Source organism: Hippichthys cyanospilos, chromosome 9 (assembly GCF_059441005.1).
Source record: "Hippichthys cyanospilos isolate Australia breed blue-spotted pipefish chromosome 9, RoL_Hcya_1.0, whole genome shotgun sequence".
Classification (NCBI taxonomy): domain Eukaryota; kingdom Metazoa; phylum Chordata; class Actinopteri; order Syngnathiformes; family Syngnathidae; genus Hippichthys; species Hippichthys cyanospilos.
The window spans coordinates 7,158,820-7,178,896 of record NC_142377.1 but is presented as its reverse complement, the minus strand read 5'-3'; the positions used below and the strand labels follow the sequence as shown (position 1 = coordinate 7,178,896).

Below are 20,077 nucleotides of genomic sequence, written 5' to 3'. Positions count from 1 at the left end.
CCCCCCATCGCATCCCATCCCACCCCCCCAGGGGAACCCGCCTCACTATTTGAGAAGGACTGGCCGAGCATGACCAAATGACCGTTGGATCATTAAAACACATTCAAAAAAAAAAAAAGACAAATCTGCCATGTATAGCTGAGGCAAATCCATAATTCATGACATACTGTATTTTATTACACACTAACGTCTGCTACAAGAGCATCAAATGGTGAGAAAATAAATAAACACTGCTTTGCTGATATTCTATCCCATAAATATTGATAAAGTGTGGAGTGTGTACGACACTGTTAGTTACTGCTGCATCTCTGTTCTAAAAGCGTGAAAGCAGAACACACACACCCACACACACACAAACACACACACACACACACACACACAAGTGCTGACTGCTCACAGGAGCAAAAGAGAATGTGTGTGTGTGCGCGTTAATAGAGGGGTGCATGTTGACGTGCAGCCACTAGGTGGTGCTGGAGACCATCTTGTATGGGACCATGCATTTATCCTGCACACAACAGTGCAGAAAAGAAATATCACTCACTTCTCCTTTAATAGGTACAGGGGAGAAGAAAATAAAATATTGGCAGGATTCTCACTTTAAAACTGCCCTTCTCATATAATGCCCCCCCCCCCCCCCCCCCATCCCCAAGGAAAATGCTTAAAAGTTGTTTTATATTGCTGTTCCTCCTTTGTTAATGTTGAAAATAAGATAATTTTAGGCATACAATTTTGAATGGATTATGATTTTATTCAAAGCCATCGCAGCAAGTGGGAGGAGCCAAATGTTTTCTTTTTCCTCGAGGGGCTTTGCAGAAAATAATTCCCAAGCACTGCTTCAAACTTTTCAGCCAAATGGTGAGTGTAATAAGAGAATTCTGTTGTCAGAATTCCGAATTCATTTCTGACGTTATTCTCGGATTGTGACTTTAAAGCAGCGCTTCTCAATTAGATTTTGTCCAGCCCCCCCACTTGACGTCCTGAGTATAAATAAGATTATTATCTACAAGAATTGTAAAAGTGTTGGAAACTTGTATCCTTTTTAACATTAACAAAAGAAAAACGCAAAATAAATCAACTTTCAACAACTGTTAATTTTTTTTTTCAGCTTGTAGACGGGTTACAGCTTAGTCAAAATCTGAAAAAACGAAAAACAAAAAACAAAATTGCAATTATACTTCATATGACAAAAACAAAGCTTTTTCCCTGGGGTCATCTGCACCCCCCCGGCATCGCCTTGTCCCCCCCCTTTTATAAATAATAATCTTATTTACAGTAAGTGCGTCCTGGGGAGGGCGTGGCAAAGTATAATTGAGAAACACTGGATTGAAGTAGGAATTCTGAGCTAAAAATGAGAATCCTGACAACCATTCTTTTCTCATTATTTTATTTTTTCGTCATAAGAGGGCCTAGTCCTCTTTTCATATGATCTGGCATTTCCTTTTGGGACGAGCCCCAATTGCGATCTCAAGTCAAAGCGGTCCCATAACTTTTGAAACGTTTCCAAGCCACGCGGCGCCTAAAAAAAACAAAAAAACAAAAAAAAAACCCCAAAACAAAAAACAATAGTCCAATAGAAAAAGGGAACAGGTCGCTTTCTGCCGCGTCTCCGCCGTAGTTAGCCAGCTCACTGGGCTATTGTGGGAATGTCACTTTAATGTGCGAGTCAATTACAGGCCGCCATATTTCAAGGGGATAAAAAGGTTTGGGGCTGTGCCAAAGATGGCGCAGATGAGTTTTGTTGACGAGGAAGCTCCTAATTGTCTGCGCCATTCTGATTTAAGGAGGTGCGATTTCAAAGGCTCCCAACTGATGAAGAGGAAATTACACGGCTTAGCTTTGCAAAGGACTTCAGGCGGTGTCGTTATAGAACAGGAAGTCTACATTTTCATGCATGTTTTAGTTTGGTGGCTCTTAACCATTTTTCAATGGAAAAAAAAAAAAATATATATATATATATATAGTATACATACACAATATACATCCACATAAAACTAAACAAAATACTCTAAGAAGGCATACATTTTGCAAAGGCAAATCAGTTGCTTCATGTTCAAATTCATTTGCTCATAATTTGAAAAGAAAAATGTACTATTTAGTTCTCTGCATCAAAAAGCATTGAATTGGAGTTGAGATCTGTGCAAAAAACCTTGATAGACTTTCACATACTACTGTGGTACCCAAACCAGTTTTGAGACCACAGATTTAGGTTTGCAGCAACGGTTTGAATTGCATCAGAAATTGGGGGTTTGAATTTCGGTTCTGGCTTTCCCGATTGGAGTTTACACACTAGGAGTAGCTATCGCGATTCAGGGTGAAAAAAAAAAAAAAGTTATGTTCCAATTACTTGGCTCTTAAATTGAAAAGGAAATATTGTTTCTGTCACAGGTGGAGTTAAGATGCAACACACTCTTTATGTAAATCTATTGTTACATTAATTTATAAATATATGTAAATATATAACAAAATTATACTTAAAAACCCATGTATATAACATGTATATATAAATATGAATATAAATATATACATATAATATAAAAATCTAAACTGACTGCAAATTGCCCGACTAATATTGAGATCTACTTCTGGAGACTTTCATCACCCGATGTCATCATACTTGTTGAGGCTTTTAATCCTCATAATTATCAGTAGCAAGCAGCGCCAGTTTTCTCTTTGCATCCAAAAATGTTTGAAATGCGCTCCTCCTATTTGCCATCCCGTGAGCCAAACATCAAATGCGCTCATCAGAATGCATGCTAGGTACTTGTGAGCGCCACGCGTACTTTTTCTTTTGATGTGTTGCCAGTCATTAACCAAATATTGTTTGGACTTCTTGTTGAAGACGTAAGCAGTGCAAGTTTACGGCTTAAAGGAAAGGCGCCTTATATGAACTCATTCACTGCCATTGACGGCTATAGATGTCGTATTTGCACCAGTTGGATTTTATTACTGATCTTGTTATACTCTAGTTTGTTCATACACATGTACTGTATACTGTATACGTTTTGGGACTTTGTGTTTTTGCATTTTATTCCTTGTTACATCTGCACTGTATTTTCTTAACATATTGCACGTCCACATAGGACATGTACTGTGGTTACCCACATAAGGAAATTCTGCCCGAAGGAAAGTCCGGACAACTAAAACAGGATCCCTTACTCGAGAATACTTACTGTATAATGCAATAATAATTGAATTGCGTGTGAGTAGTTTGGGGTGCATGCCAGTACTGGCAGATATGATGAAATTGATTTAATAAAACACAAAGCCAAATCATTTTTCCAGGAGAAAGCAATTTTATTTTTTGACAGGCGGTTATGGGACAAAGGGGGAAATTAATAGGCCAGGACCACAGCTCAGCCAAAGCTTTTTATTTATTTATTTTTTGCTGCGCCCTAAGGGCTATTTTAAGTTGTTTTTTTGTTTTTTTCCCCCCTCCCTTCACTGTGTGGTCAAAGAGCGCAGCAGAGTTACATCCACTCACACAAGCGTGAAGATGTAAATTCACATAAATTTACATCAATGATGTAAATTCGGAGTCGTCTGAAGAAAGTGATCAAAGGTTAAGTTGGACGCTTCCACCCGACGAGAGAAAAAAAAATAAAACACCTCGCGCGAGTCGTTTGATTTCCCCGCAACTCTTGGGCCACTGCGATGGCGCCAAGCCATTTGAAAGAGCGTTCTCAATTAAAAGCGTGCCAGTTAATCCATTCTGATCCCGTCGCAGAGCGTCGGGCTGCGCCCGCTGCCCCGCAGCCAGCTGAGCCGATTGATTCCCAACTTATCTTCTCCACAAGATGCTATGACTCACAGCTAAAGAGTGAGGCCCAGGCCAAACAAACATGCCTGGGCCAAGTGACCTTCTGGAGTTGCTGAGTCATCTTGGATCCGTGCTCCTCAACCTTTTTTCACTGATGTACCCCCTGATGTCAAATATCTTTTCAGCCAAGTACCCCACCTAAAGAGTCCTCTTTTGGATCATAGAAGAAATCTGCTATCAAAATTGGTAATAAATATTTTTACACCAAAAAAAAAAAAGTCATCAGTATAAAGCAGTGGTGTCAAACTCATTTTTTTGTCAAGAGTCGCATTTATACTGTATGTCAAAAGTATGATCGTCACACATTTTGGAATCGAATGTGACTAAAAACAGTTCAAAAAGGGTTTTGGTAACAAAAAAAATGTGTACAAGTTGAATACAACTTGCAAATTTAGCATTTTAGCCAGAAACTTGAAGTCATAATTAGCATTTTGTGGGCCAAATAAAATGATGTGGCGTCCCGGATCCGACCCTCAATTTTGATATGCTATATATGCTCCAAATTTGAAGGAATTTATCAAAAGACAAGGTGCAAAAACCACAAATTCTTGTAAAATAAATCCAGGAACAGTTTTTAAATCAACATAAAATGTTTTAAAGCTTTTCATGAAAAATGAAGTTTAGTATTTCATTGAATGATTATTATATTCTCTTAAACTCTTGAATTGTCTTGGCATTGATCTAAAAAGTATTTTAATGTTATCAAGAGTAATTTTTTGCCCATTCTTCAAATGGTACCTCAAATCATCTTAATCCCTAATTTCTGATTGAAAAGTTTGACTAATTTATGTGATTGTTTTGTTGACATTCCCTTTAGCGCAGCTCCCTCTAGTGGAAGCATACCGCAAAGCCAGCCACTACTGTAGTTTCCATTCAATGCGCCTTATAATGCGGTGCTCCTTATACATGACAAATAGGCCATTCACTCAATGTGCGCCTTATAATCCAATGCACCTTATAGTGCAAAAAATCCGGTATTTTAAAAGACGAGAATTCTTTGGTACTGAAAGAGGTAAATGGGTCGATAGGAGACGTGTCCAAGAATACGCATTTGTGACTACTTCTGCAACAACTCTGACCCCATAGTCACTAGTTGTATGACATTTTCCACGCGCACACGGCTGTACAGGTCCCATTAGCATACCCAGATTGAAAGGTGAGCTTATAAATGCAGTCTCCATTCTTCTATACTGCCTACACCTAATGACGGCTGCGGCATAAAGGTGACATTTGAGGAATGCGCCGTTGTTGGTATAGGCAGACTGGACCGCAATGAAGATGAATAATCTCATAGCAGCAGTGGTTTCAAAGGTAAAATCAAGGTGAAAAATTGGCGTGCTGTAAGTTTCAGTTTCATCCTCTTTTGCTACCAGTGGTGTTATTAAGTCTGAAAAGCGACACAATCACCGTGATAAAGAAACCCAGAGGCTCCGAAGTATTTTCCTACCTTCGAGCCTGACCACCAGCGGCACCTTTAGTTCCAGTTCTCGACAGGCCTTGGTGATCCCGTTGGCAATAATAGCGCAGTTGACGATCCCGCCAAAAATGTTGACCAGGATGGCCTCAACCTGAAATTCAAAAGATGAAGAGTATTATCATTTTTTTTTTTTTTGCTCACACTTTGAACCCTGCGGCTGATACCGTATTTTCCGCACTATAATGTGCACGTAAAAGCCTTCCATTTTTTTCAAAAGCTGAAAGCGCGCGTTATAATCCGGCGAGCCTTATACTGTACATACATTGAGAGTTTTCATTTTTGGGGGAGGAAAAAATAAAATAACTTAATCGCCATGTAAAGTTTTACCTCTGCATTTCCGTTACAAAAGTATTTTTTCCAATTAAAATGCTTATTTGGCCCATTTGAAATTTTGATATGCTAAATACGGTGATCCCTTGCTACTTCGTGCCTCTCCTATCACACTCTGAGTGCATTTTTTTTCTTTCTATTAAAAAAAAAAAACAAACATATTACGGAGAGACGCACTGTAAAGTTCTTCTGCATGCCAGACAAATGAACGAATTAACTATATATGCACTTGCCAAGGACACTCCCCGGACATCACACTATACATATTTACTTCAGTCTTAGATTATCAAACCTGATACAGTAAATGTACTGATTAATTATCCCGTCCCATTTCCCTCTGGCTATACTCTCATGGAGAGCTGCGGTTATATTTACGGCGCCCGGAAGTCTAATTAGAGAGAATCCTGTAGCGGGCCACCCATGATAAAACTCCGAGTTTACACTTGGAATTACAATTCATTACAAAAAGAAATCTAGGTAAGAGATTTACAATGCTCTGGCTTTTTCCTGTGCTTCCTTCGCATCTACCTGATGCCTGTGATGCACGTGATTGGCTCCCGGTGGGGTTGCAATCTACTACTGCCCAAGAGTTGTAGGAACTCCTGCCGCCATTGGTCGAATTTTGAAGCAATTTATAAGGGGAAAAGGTGAAAAAAAAACAACAACAAAAAAACATGAGTTTTTGCAAAAGATAGTGCGATTATATGACATATATCCAGAAACTGATTTTAAATTAAGAAAACGATATATTTTAAGGAAAAAAATGTATATTATATTTTAAGAAAAAAATGTAAGTTTAAAATATCATTTAATCCTAATTGTATTCTTTTCAACTCCTGATTCATCCTAACAGTCTTTTAATGTAGTATTTAGGTATTGAGGTATTTTTTCCCCCATTCTTCAGTACTTTCCACAAATCATCATTCTTCATTTCTGATTGTCTATTAATCAAGAATGACTAAATTGACTGATTGCTTTGTTGACATTTTCTTTAGCGCAGCTCCATCTAGTGGATGCATAACACAACTACAGCCACTACGGTTGCTTCTATTCTATGCACCTTATAATGTGGTGAGCACCGTATATGAAAACCATTTTAAAACAATCCATTCATTGACGGTGGGCCTTGTCGTACAGCCTCAGTACATTTTCCACCTCCGCCGGTTAAACAAAGACGGGAATCGATGACTTCAACGCTTTGCTGTGCGCATTCCCTGAAAAATACACAAAAACATTTTGCAAAGTGCCGCCCGACCTTCCGACGGTGTCTCGCCTGGACGACAGCAGAGTTCGTTTGCTAGTTCTTGAACAAACAAGGAAAGCAAGCTTCCGCTCTTCTTCTTGATAATTAGCCTGGCTAGCTGACTGGAAAAGTGGACACAGAACACACAGGATTAATCCTCTACGCTTGTTTATAATCACTGCTAATCTGCTGCTGCCGATTTGGACGAAGGGCTCGCAAGCGTCTCCCGCATGTGTGTGTTTGCCCCGACGTGTTCTGCTTTCAGCGTGTGGTAATGATGTTTACTGGGAGAGAAGATCAAGAACTTGGATAGCTAATGGAGTGACAGGCGAGGCATTGTCCTTTACATGCTGTCCAAATGATTATCTCCGTGTAAACAAGCACGGATCAGGACACAGAGGTGGACAGAGCCGAGAGAGAGAGAGAGAAAAAAAGAAGGATAAATAAGTACATTCTCAATATACAGCATCGCAACGTCTCATAATGACCAACAGGAAAATAAATACAAGCTGTGTTTGCTTGTATTTTTCTCCGGGCTGCCACTAGGGGGCAGCATAGATCCAGAAGCATTTTTTGATGAGCTCACTAGGCAAGGTTGCACTCTGCTGGTGTTTGCAAGCCATTTTTCAAGCCTGTCTCGTTTGGGAAGAACAATATTTCTTCCATTCATGCGTCTCCTATTGACATCCATGTATATAAATGATACATAAGGAAAGATTTATGTTGCTTGGCACAAAGGTAAGTGCTGTTTATAACAATGCGTATGTGTCTGAGACTTTCTTTTTTGCAAAGTTTGTGTTTTCTTATTACCATACGCATGCGGTCTGTGGGAGATTTTCCTCACATGAGTTGGCAATTAAATAACATATTTTTAAAGTGAAATAGTGAGAGGGAATGACTGTGACTATATGACCACACTGCAAAAAGTCTATTTTGAGAAAGTAAAAAGGGCTTAGAACAAAAATATTTTCCTTATCCAAAAAGGAAGCAAAAAAAAACATTAAATTCTTATTTCAAGATACTAAATCTAGTATTTTATCAATACGATTTATTTGTGCGCAAAACTTTTTTTTCTCATAGCAAGATGAAAAGATGATTTTGAATTTGAAATCTTCATCTTAAACAAGATTAACTAAGACAAATTTAGGAAAAAAAAAATGCAAAAATAAAATCTACTCTAGTTTTCCAACTCTGTAATTGTAATTGTAAAAGTTAAATGAAATATTACACTTACAGTATGTTTACTTAAATCAACAGTGCACATTGGAAAAAGTCATCTTTAGTAAAGTAAAAAGGGCTTATAATAAGCAATATATTCTCATTTTTGTTTAAAAAGGAAAAATACCTCGTGTAGCAATAAAAATCGTAATTTTTTTCAAGATATGAAATTTAGTATTTTCTCATTAAGATTTCTTTGCTCAGAACATTCATATTTTTTCCTCATAGCAAAATGATAAGATGACTGAATGTTCTTAAGCCCATTTTTCTCAAATTAGGGAAAAAAATAGCATAAAATAAAATCTATTCCAGTTTTCGAACTCGGTTATTCAAGTTGAACTAAATATTACTTATGTTTACTTAAATCAACAGTTTACACAGCAAAAAGTCAATTTTAAGAAAGCAAAAAAGACTTACTTAAATAAGCAACATATTCTCATTTTTTGTCAAAAAAAATCAGAAGAATAAAATGCTTATTTTCAAGATATTAAGAATTTTCTTACTAGGATTTCTTTGCTCGAAATATTCATATTTTTTCTGATAGCAATGAAACGATGATTTTGAATGATCTTAACCAGGGGTGTCGAACTCATATTTATCGGGGGCCGCATTGTAGTTATAATTTTTGTCAGAGGGCCGGTATAATTGTTAAATCAAATCAATTTTAGGTGTGTTTGTCACACTTCTAACTAGTTTTTGAAATAAGAGCCCCGTAAAAACTGTTCAAAAAAGATATTGGGAACAAAAAATGCTTGTTATTTTTACCCCCAAATTTTTAAATGTTGAGGACAACTTGCAAATTTAGTAATTTACCCAGAAATTTGAAGTTTGCCCAAGATTTCGCGGGCCACATAAATTGATGTGGCGGGCCGGATCTGGCCCCCGGGCCTTGAGATTGACACCTATGATCTTAACCAAGACCATCTTAATTTAGTACAATGTTTTTCTCAAGCCCCAAAGGTTTACATTTTACAGTACCTGGCATTGAGAACTACTGGCTCAAATGTGATTTGCAACTTGCTTAAAATAACAATTGTTTTTGCACTCAAGTTGCTCTTAAAACCATTAGAAAAAAAGTAAGAAAAATCTTAGTACCCCAATGGCAGATTACTTGATTGAAACAAGAAATTGTGCCTGTTTTTTTCCTTGTTTTTGCTCCGGAACTTTTCGCAGCGCATGGCGAGGTTTTGATGCAATAAAATGTTGAAATGTAGAAAAAGAAATAAGACATTTTCTATTGAAAATGGTGCACCAGAGGCCCCTTAAGTTGTGCAGGAAAAGCCCGAGGCTTTAGGGGGGTTACAACGGCGCAGTCGGGAAGCGACGGAGTAGACGCCAATTGAGGGCTAATCTTCATGATGTGACAGCCACTCCAATCAGAAGTTCTGCCCTGCTCTAGTCGACTTCTCGAAATTGCTACCCCAAGATTTGAAATTGTGCCAATCTGTATCAGACGTCAAACTTGGGAGCATGATACGCTTCTCCTAGTCACGAGAGAGGCGGAATTCTTTCATCAAAGTTCAGCACGTGTAAAGACTCGCATTATAATGCGCCGACTCGCTACTTCTAGCTGATCTTTGTGCCTTTTTTTTATTTTTCAGGCAACGCTATACGGAATGAGCCGTTTGCTACCTGCATGCCATGTGAAATTATTCAAATTTTACTGGATAAGATCATTGCTGTTGGCATTGTGAAAGCTGCCAACGTATATTTCAGTCAAACCTGGAAACGGGGCTACCGCAAGTTCGAATAAGCTCACCAGATAGACATACCATAAAATCCAGTGAAGATGCATTCTTTTCTCATATACAATGATCCAAAATCATTCCAATGTTACAAGAATTTATATAAAAAAAATTAAACATTTTATAGACGTTTTCAGGTTCTTAGGTGTACCGCAATTCCCCAAATATAAGACACACCCTTCATTTTGGGGACATATTCTGGCATTTTATCATGCATAAGACGCACCAACACTTTGGCAACAATGTAAAAACTAGAGCAAAACAGAAGAAATCTCATCTTCCTAAAATATTCATTCAAGTTTTATATATATATATATATATATATATATATATATATATATATATATATATATATATACACACACACACACACACACACACACACACACACACACCCATACACACACCATATATAGTATAAGCCACAGGGCTCATAGCATGAGAAAAAAGTTGCAAATTATATACGGTAATTCTAGACAAAATGAAAATGGTGGACTGGGAAAAAATGGCTTGTGTGGTCATGGATGCTAGTGAATTAAGGGACAGTACTAGACACAAGTCCCAAGAAAAAAAACGTTATTTAGGTCAGGCAACTTATGCACAGGTGCGTATTATATAAAGGATTTTATGGTAATACCTATTCTAGGCAGTATTAAAAAAAACCAAGTTCATTCAGAATGCATTTGCATGACCTTTGCAAATGAAACATCAACACTTTTCCTCAGTCACCAAATGAAACTAATAGAGGGGAAAATTGTGTGAAGAGTACAGTACTCCTCCCCTCAAGATTGAAGCCAAGGAGGGAAGCAGCAGCATTGTGTTCCTTCTCATTCTGCCGGGCTCTTTTGAAGAGTTGTTGCGAGCGCTGCTGAATTATCAGTCAGATACACATTTTCATGCCCATATTCCCGTTAAGCACTCTTAATCTCTCGGCAGGAAGGGACGAAAAGAGAGAGCATGGTGTTTTCTTTGTTAGCAGAAAGCAGATAGGCTTGGAAAATGGAGATGGCTACGTGTCCCTCTGTGGCCTATTAGGGAGCCATTGTTCTTTCTTATCTTCAACAGACAGCCTGTACTGTCGCCACGTGCTCTGGCAGACCTTGTTTATTTGTTTTCAATCGGTGCTATATGCCCTACAGCTACAGGTTAACAGGCGCGACTTCCAAATGAAGGCGGGCTCGGTCTCTTTAATCACACATCTGGCTCTAACTGGGCGCCCATTGCCGTCTTTCACTTCATTGGGAACTCAATTCACATTAGGAGTAAGGAGTTCGCTTTCAATTTCGTCTGGTTCACAATTTCATTTAGTTCTCGAAAGGAACTACCAAGCGCACCGTATTTTACATGCGTTTTTTTTTTTCAAATAACGCAATCACCGCATTTTCCGCACTATAAGGTGCACCCGATTCCAAGGTGCACCTTCAACGAATGACTTACAGTGTTTTAAAAGAGTTTTCATACACGCATCCGATAATCAGGTGCATTAGTAGGAACTAATCATATCCCTACTTCTACCTTTAACATCACTAGCAATCTTGGGACCAATGGCTAACCAAGTTGGAATTAAGTACTAAAATGCACAGTAAATACGATATTGTAAGCGCTGGCACGAGATCAAGTCTTTAGCATGGCACCGTGAAGCCGCCCAATAACAGACCAGCATCTTAGTGATGTGTTGCAACGCAGGCAGTTTGACGCAAAAAAAGAAGAGCAATTACCTAAAAACACCTGAAGAGGGAGGCAAAACAACATAAACACAACCAACACCACGGGTCATGACAGTCGTTGATGCCGTAAAGCGGGAGAAATGCTGTAAAGGGGGACGGAAAAACGTAGCATTCCACTTTGTAAGGAGAAAAAATCGTAAGCCAGGGACGCCATGACCCGGGGGTCTACTGTCCTATAAATGAGCCATATCTTGCCTTGTAGGATTCCGACTTGACGCTGCGGTAAATGCGCTGAGACTGTGCGAATGAAATTGAGTGTAAACGTTCGTTTGGATAATTGAAGGAGATTAAAAATCGGTAATAAAGATGCATTATTGACACATTATTGATGGGAACATTCACCTTTTGAACATGAAGAGCTCCAAAAGTGAACAGCTATAATACCTGCGCAAATCTCTTCATAGGGTTGATCCAGAAAAAGAGAGCCTAAACAAACCAAGACTGCGTGAAAGGAGGGTCCCGGAATCTTTTCGGAGCGAGGCGCACTGAAACCAATGGAAGAAAATAGACGGAGAAGAAAAGAAGATGGAATGAGGCGATGGGAAGCGGTGCAGTCCCTGACTTCTATTGAAGACTAAGGCCGGCCCTGGCAAGGGGGATAAGAGGGAAATAATTATCCGGCCTGCTGAAGCATGACAGGCTCTTCTCGGGTCTTGAGAGACAGACTGAGCATTATGTCAAAGATTGGCCGTGTCACAAGCCAAGATACCTCTTGACAGACAGCGGCGGCTTAAGTTTTACGTGACGGCGGGAAAGCTAATGCAACCGCTGACTGCTACTTGCCACCAACATATACGTATGTATTAGAGGTGCTAGAAAAACGCGATGAAATGATGATCAAATTAAGTCAGTTATATATATATATATATATATATATATATATATATATATATATATATATATATAAATACGTGCTTTAGATAGTGTTTTATTCGTTTTGTACAGTCCAAATGCTCAGAATTTTATCTTCTTAATTGACTTAACATAAAATATTCACATTTTACTATGGAACATGTTTTGTCTGCTTTCTGACGTGAGAGAAATAACGTCATGCTTTTAAATGGTATAGAAATAAAAACGTTTTTTTTTTTTAAGTCGGATTAATCTACTAATCAGCAAATTAAGGTACAAATTAGGATATTAAAATAAGATTGTTGCAGCCCCTGCGTGTATGTTTAGCCATCCAATTTCTATAGTCATAAGGAGGGGATGAAAAAACTCAGTATTCCACGCCCCAACAGGAAAATACCATAAATCAGGGACGTTGTAACACGGGGGGCCACTGTGCGTGTGTGTATATGTATCTATATATATGTATCTATATATATATATATATGTATCTATATCTATCTCTCTCTCTCTCTATATATATATATATATATATATATATATATATATATATATATATATATATATATATATCTATATATATATATATATATATATATCTATATATATATATATATATATATATATATATCTATATATATATATATATATCTATCTATATATATCTCTATCTATATATATATATATATATATATATATATATATATATATATATACATATATATATATATATATGCACACACACACACACACACACACAGATGCTTATGGTTGAACAAACCCGTCATTTTCTAGCTTTTCGGAAAAGCAGTGATAAACATAAAGATGTATCTCCGTATCATGGGGTGACTGAAGTGAACAAACAGTTGTCTAACGAATCAATTCCGACTGAGCAAGAACCAATGTTAAGCTGGTGCCTACTTATTTTCAACAATCACTCGACCACACCCAAAAAGTTTCTGACCTGATATGTTCGGAGCTAACACATTGCTGCCCCCACTTCTTCAAGCGGCCAAAATAAAACAAACAAAAAATATCATCCTATCGGTCTCGTCATAAATGTATTGACCAGTAGCAATGGCATCGTTCCGAGAATTGACTGTGCACATAATGGACATGAACGCTTTACTGTTGCTTACAGACATCAAGTCATTGAGAGGTTGCAAGCATAACTGAAGAGAGACGAACTCCTGCAGGTAACGGCAATTCTGTCATGTCAGTGAGGGATGTCGTGCTGCTGCTCACCTCAGGCTATGAAGATGTCCCTGGCCTCAACACACATGCCCCCCCCCCCCCACACACACACACACACACACACACACACACACACACACACCACTTTGCGGCACACTGGACAGAACAATTGGAGTCGGGTAGGACAGACATATTATTCCTCTCCGGAGGGTGTCATGTCACTGCTGACAGGCAGACATAAATATTCGTCAACCCCTTCACTGCGGGTTAATAGTTGTCCATCAGGCAGCCGTGAGACATGCGGAGGGCCACATGGGCCCGGTGTAGACACACACAATGTGGACACCTTCCTTGAAATAACAAGGTCACTTATGGAGATTTGAAAAAAACGCTAGGTGCTTGGGGAGGGAAGTCGGAAAATTACTTTAGGGAGAAAATAGCAAGTGCGTTTTTGCGGTGTGCAGTTCTCTTCTGCCCCACCGCAGGGCAGCTAACAGGGTTGCAGTATTTTGGGGATTTGGATAGCCTACAAAAGATTGAAATTGAACATCCAAAAATGGAAGAGAATTGCTTGGTGAAAAACTATTGTTAACATATAAGACAGAATAAAACACCAGTTAATTTTGAATGACCAGCTTTTATATATTTTTTAAATATTTAAGCTTCAGAAGCACAACAATTTCCGTCTTAGAAACACGGTTAAAAAAAAAAATACAAAAAAAATAATTTCGGCCTAGGACAAAATTGCAAACTGAAACAGAACATTTGCGTGAGCATTGTTTGTTGTGATCAGTAGGAACAGCAACTGTGTCAGGCTGTGAACGTCAATGTGTGTCATTATGCCTATAAGGAGTAGTCAAGCAATGCTAGCTAGCGACTAATTTATGCAAAATGCAGCTACAACACTGGCAATGCCAACATCAGCGTAATTTACATCAGGAAAGGTTTGTTAAAAAGTGGTCTCGCCAGCCGATATGGAGCACTCGAGCGCTGCTACCTAGTGGCTAATTTATGCTACACGCAGCTACAACACAAGCAATGTCAGTGTAATTAAGTCATTTGTTAGCACCTTGAATTGTCGATTCACTTGAATTGACCAACTTAAAAAATATTTTTTCTTAACTTAAATTTGATTTTATATTAGCAGCATGTTACTTTCTTCTCTATAAAAATAACATTTTACACAAACCTCTCCCTTTAAATTTTGGTTTATGAGACAAATTTGTCGAAAAACAGTACATTTACGTCAGCAAGGTTTGTTAAAAAGTGCTCAGTAGTAACAGCAATGTTTGAGCAATGTGTGCATGTTATTTACATTTGTTTCGCCAGCCTATATGGAGTACTCGATCGCTGCTAGCTAGTGGCTAATTTATGCTCGACTATAAAGAAAACACCGGCAACAGGTGCTGTATGTCAATGTCAACGTAATAAAGTTGTTTATACTTTACCTACAGAGCATTTGAGCGCTGTTAGCTAGCGGCTAATCTATCCTGTGACACTCGCAATGTCAATTTACGCCGGAAACCAAGTATTGCTGATAAAACGTGATTTTGGAACAATGTTATGCCGCTCGTATCGAAAGTAACGTTTGAAGTAGAAAGGCCAGTCAAGACGTTATGTCGCGACATGCTGTCGGGAACAACTTCAAAATAAAAGCTTACCAAGGCATATATTTTATTTTGAAATCGGTTCAAAGTCGGCTGTCACCGGCTCGACATATTTCTTTGACGTGCAACACTAATAAGCGGTTAACTGGGGCAAGAAAATGTCTCAAGCATTCTTTCACAAGTTACTCAAAAGACACAAACAGTCGTTTCAGCCCTAGCATGTACTAAACGGAAGCGATGCATACAGAAACATAGAGAAGAGAAATGGCAGACATAGTTAGGTCAAAGGCAGGGTACAATAAACTGTCAAATGAATATTAAAGAGCCAACATTCTCCGCTTTGTTCCTATTGTTGCATGCCTGACCCAAATTAATTTATTGTAATGTATGCACATAGAAGGTCAATTAACCAAATCATTCCCGTTTAGATTGTACCATGATCTTGGGAGCCAATGAGCCACTAAAAGTGCAGATGGGCGTCCTTTGCAAGGCAAATTATTGCCCCAACTTTTTTTTTTTCCTTTGACACTCCTTCAGCGTTTGCATGTTGACACGAAGACTCGCCAGTTTTACCAACTGCGACCAATGGACAACTACCGTAGTTACCTAAATCCAAGAAGTTTTTTGTTTATTTTTTATTTAATTGGGTTAAAATTAAACCTCAAAATTATGTCCTATACACAGCTGCGTCCTATATTTGGGGAATTACGGTACTTATTCAATGGTCACACCTTTACATTGCTAAAATATAGTGTCCTTCATAACCACCCAATAACGTCTAAACAAATTAGAACAAAAATAATCTAACAGAAAAGTAACTTTGTCGAGGAAAACCTCACTTCCAGAAGCATAGAGGTGTTACTGTCATTTACCAACACCTACCGCAACTCAAACAAACACAACACACACACTCACACAACTTAAAACTAATCAACATGTCTCACAGAATACATTCTTAGGTGTTATCTTAAGAAGCTGCAGATAAGAGCCGAGTGTTATTGTCAAGTTTTGTCGTCGGTCACACATGAGAGGAAACATTTGAGCGAATAAATAGACCTTTTTGGCTAAACTTTAAAAACAAATTCAACACTTTATCCCAACCGTTTCCTGGTATGACGACTGACAAAAGTTCAATCATGGGTTCGCCAGACTTTAACACATGGATTGTTGTTCAGGGCGCTAACAAACGACTTCATTACGCCGACTTTGGCATTGAAATATGGCACCCGTTGCCAGTGATTACCGGTGGCTCAATTACCGTTACATCGAGCATAATCTTGAAGTTTTTGGACATATTCCGAGAATTTAGTTTGACACAAACAACACTGATCTTCATAGAAAAAAGAACATTTCACCACGAGAATGTTTTTTTATTTTTATTTTTTTTTCTAAAAAAGAGATTGAGTTTTACAGGTAATAGGTAATAATAACGGAGGAAAAAAAAAGTCATTTATATGGCCCTTTGAGAAAAGGTAATTGCTCCTTGCACCAAGTAAATAGTTGTGCCGCCCTTGGAATTTCACTTGATGATGGAGGGTTTTGGCCCAGTTTTCTTCACAGTGGGTGAAAACTGGCTTAGCCAAATCTGTCGTTAACTCTTTCTGTACCATGGAAGATAATTCATGTCATTCAAAATCGTGATAAAACCAATCAATAATAAAATGTAATAAACTTACCAAATAAAAGCCAATTGAGCACTGCAGAGATAACTATGAGTTAGTCATGTAATTTAGTTGTAAATGGTTATTTACGTTTCCGCATATTTTGAAAAAATCCTCAAAAATATGCAACGAATATATCAGTAGCAAGTGTCATTTTTAATGTATGCCGTGGGGCTCTTAAAAATGAACGACGGGCCACGAATGGCCCTTAGTTTGGACACTGTGAGTTCAGTTACGGAGTGTGAAAAATGTTTGACCTTTTACAACAGTCATTCAATTTTTTGAGCATCTTTTGTGGCTGTTTGGATCATGAGACAAAGACAAGAAATAATGGTTCGTAGTTTTCATTTTTAATTATTCCATTCCTGATGATTGAGCGTATGGAACCCAGTAGTGAGGAGAGATAAATGCTGTAGGTTAGAAGTCTTCGTGCATCATGCGTTTTAATTTTGGCGGTGGTCTTGCAAATGTAAAATTATGCTAAGCACAGGATAGCAAAACAACAAATTATGCATCGTAATTGAATTGGAAGGATTACAGTGCATCTCGGATGGGAATCTCGACACATTAACGATACACAATGCAGATTTGGCAGCGTATATTCCATCATTATTCATCTTTCATTAAATATGTAACCTCACTTTTGTGCAACTTTTGAGGCATACTTGGTTTTCCCAAAAAATATGCTCGTAAAACTACGGCTTTTAGCACGTACAGCTTTAGAAATTCCGTTGTATGGTACGTAGTATAGCAGAGGTAGGTGGACCTGAGGTTGCACAATTAATCGCATTTTAATCGTGATGTGTGTGTATAGTGATTTCTACTTCGCACCTTCGTGAATTTTTTTTTTCTTCCTTCAGATAGACAAGTTAACTGTAAATGCACATGCCATGGGCACCCGTCGGACATCAAACCACTGCAGTACACATTTTTTTAAATCTAAAAATTATTAAACCTTATACAGTAACTGTACTGTTATCCCTTCCCGTTTCCATCCCTTGGCTGTTGTCTCACAGAGAGCAGAGTTTTTCCTTGTATTGGCGGCACCCAGATGTCAAATTAGAGTGAAGCCTGATAACTTGATAACAAGCAGAGTTTACACTCAAAATTCCAATTTATTAGGAAAATATATTCACATTGATTTATTCATAACGGCCGGTCGGACTTAAAAAAAACAAAAACAAAAAAAAAACCAAAACAAAAAGGACCGATACCAATATACGTCGAATTTCCAAATACCGGCCCCGATAATCAGCCCAGCCGGTCGATCTTTAGTTTTTACATTGTTCCGTCTTAAAATACGAGAATTCGACCCCAAAATTCGTCTGTTATTTGGGGAAACACGGAACTGGATGACAGCGGGCCACTCATGACAGCGAATATAACTGTCCACGCCACAATCCCTCTCAAAATGAGCGCGCATAGGGAAGACACGCAAAGCACATCGGTCACATCTTTTACATTGCGTCCGCCCATGTCGTCAAACTTCCATTAAATCCCTTTCACAGGCCATGAACTGCGAGTTCCTCCATGTTCTCCATGGCTGCATTCAGCGAGCCGTGAAAGGGCGCCACACCGGCGCTCTCTTTTAGTACCTTGAGAATAAACAGGGACGCTCCCATCTTAGCACTCTATCAAGCTACTGCCCCATATAACAGTCAACAACAGATGGCTTGGACTTGCCGCTCGTGTGTGAGTGCGCCATGTGTGTCAGTGACAGCAAATGGAAGTCTTCTCCTGCAAGATGAGCTCCAGTGATTACGGGCCGAGACAGTTTTCTAATTATTCTGTCAAGCATCAATCCTGTGGGCTGATGCGGACCGTCCTGTGCCCTGATGGACAATGTAATCACAGCGAGAAGCCCTGCCTCTCAGAGTCCCGCCATTTCTGGGCTCTTCTTCCATTCATTTTTCCGGGCTCATAAACGTAGCAGCTAGCTTTAATCTCTGTCCTTATCTTGCGATCTTTCTCACTTAAGCAGGATTTACAGCGGAGATCAAAGTGCCTCCAAGTTGAATTCTGATATCTGATCTTTTTTGGGATGTTTGTTCTGCGGTTTAGTAACCACCAGGGGGCAATCGCTTGGTAAACAAAGGGAGACAGTGACAGAAGAAGACACTATACAAGTGTTAACTGAGTGCCACCAGGGGGCACTTTCTACTAGTAAAAAAACAAAAAAACAAGCATGTTACTATTGTGTGGGTGCAGTACTTCTTAAATAGTGAGGTGGGCGATGATGTTGAAGGGTGGATGACCCAAGAGAAATGGCTTTGTATTTGTCATGTGAAGTGTAATTGAAATAAAATAAGGATTGACATCATTTTGTTTTAATTTCAAGCAATTCTTTCAGTTTTAGACTAACCTATATCCTGTATTAACATTGTAATAACTTAACAGTTGTTTAAAGCTGATTTATATTGCTTTTTTTGTTAACATTAACTCTTTCAGTGCCATGGATGAGAAATGTCATTTTTAAAAAAATAGGAGCAACAATAATATAGAGTGAAATTCTCATCAAATACATTTTCATGGAGGGTAGTTGGACACCCTTGAATAAAGCTTACATAATATAAGCCAACAGAGCACTGAAGTGATAACTGTGACCACTGGATGGCTGTGTTTCCACACTTATAACACAGATATTACCTACATGCAAATCAAAGTAAGGAAATTGGTTTTTCATATGATAGCGCCCATATTTACAGACATAGCCCACAATAATCTGTCAGCCTTGAAAGATGAGTCAAATGCGAAATATACTGGCCGTCTAGACATTTCTTTTTCGATAAAAGGCACTAAAAGAGTTAAAAAGGATTTAGTTTTATGTAGTTATGCAATTTTATGGCTAATCTTGTTTATAGTCATATTTATAATGTGAAGAGTAATTGCAATAAAATAAGGATTGGCCCAATTTCATCACAATCTTAATTAACCAAGCAAAAAATACATTTTTTTTATGTTTATCCAAATACCTTATTATTCAATAGAATATTGAGTAAGAGCTAAAATACAAAACCTGCAACCCTAATAACTCCTCATAACCTCCAATTAAACCAGGGGTGGGCAATTCGGCCCTCGAGGGCCGGTCTCCTGCATGTTTTCCAGTTTTCTCTCCCTATCACACCTGATTTAAACCATTAGCTCACCAACAAGCTCTGATAGAGCTTGAAAATAATCCTAATCATTTGAATCAGGTGTGTTTGAGAGAG

At 38.4% G+C, this 20,077-nt stretch overlaps 1 protein-coding gene across 1 annotated transcript in view; it reads right to left on the bottom strand.

The window, feature by feature from the left end:
- Positions 1 to 20,077, bottom strand: part of suclg2 (succinate-CoA ligase GDP-forming subunit beta) — a 61,644-nt gene that overhangs the window by 2,667 nt on the left and 38,900 nt on the right. The window contains exon 10 of the mRNA XM_088424394.1: positions 5,265 to 5,385. Within this exon, the coding sequence (XP_088280520.1) occupies positions 5,265 to 5,385 (121 nt within the window). The remainder of the gene's footprint in view (positions 1 to 5,264; positions 5,386 to 20,077) is intronic.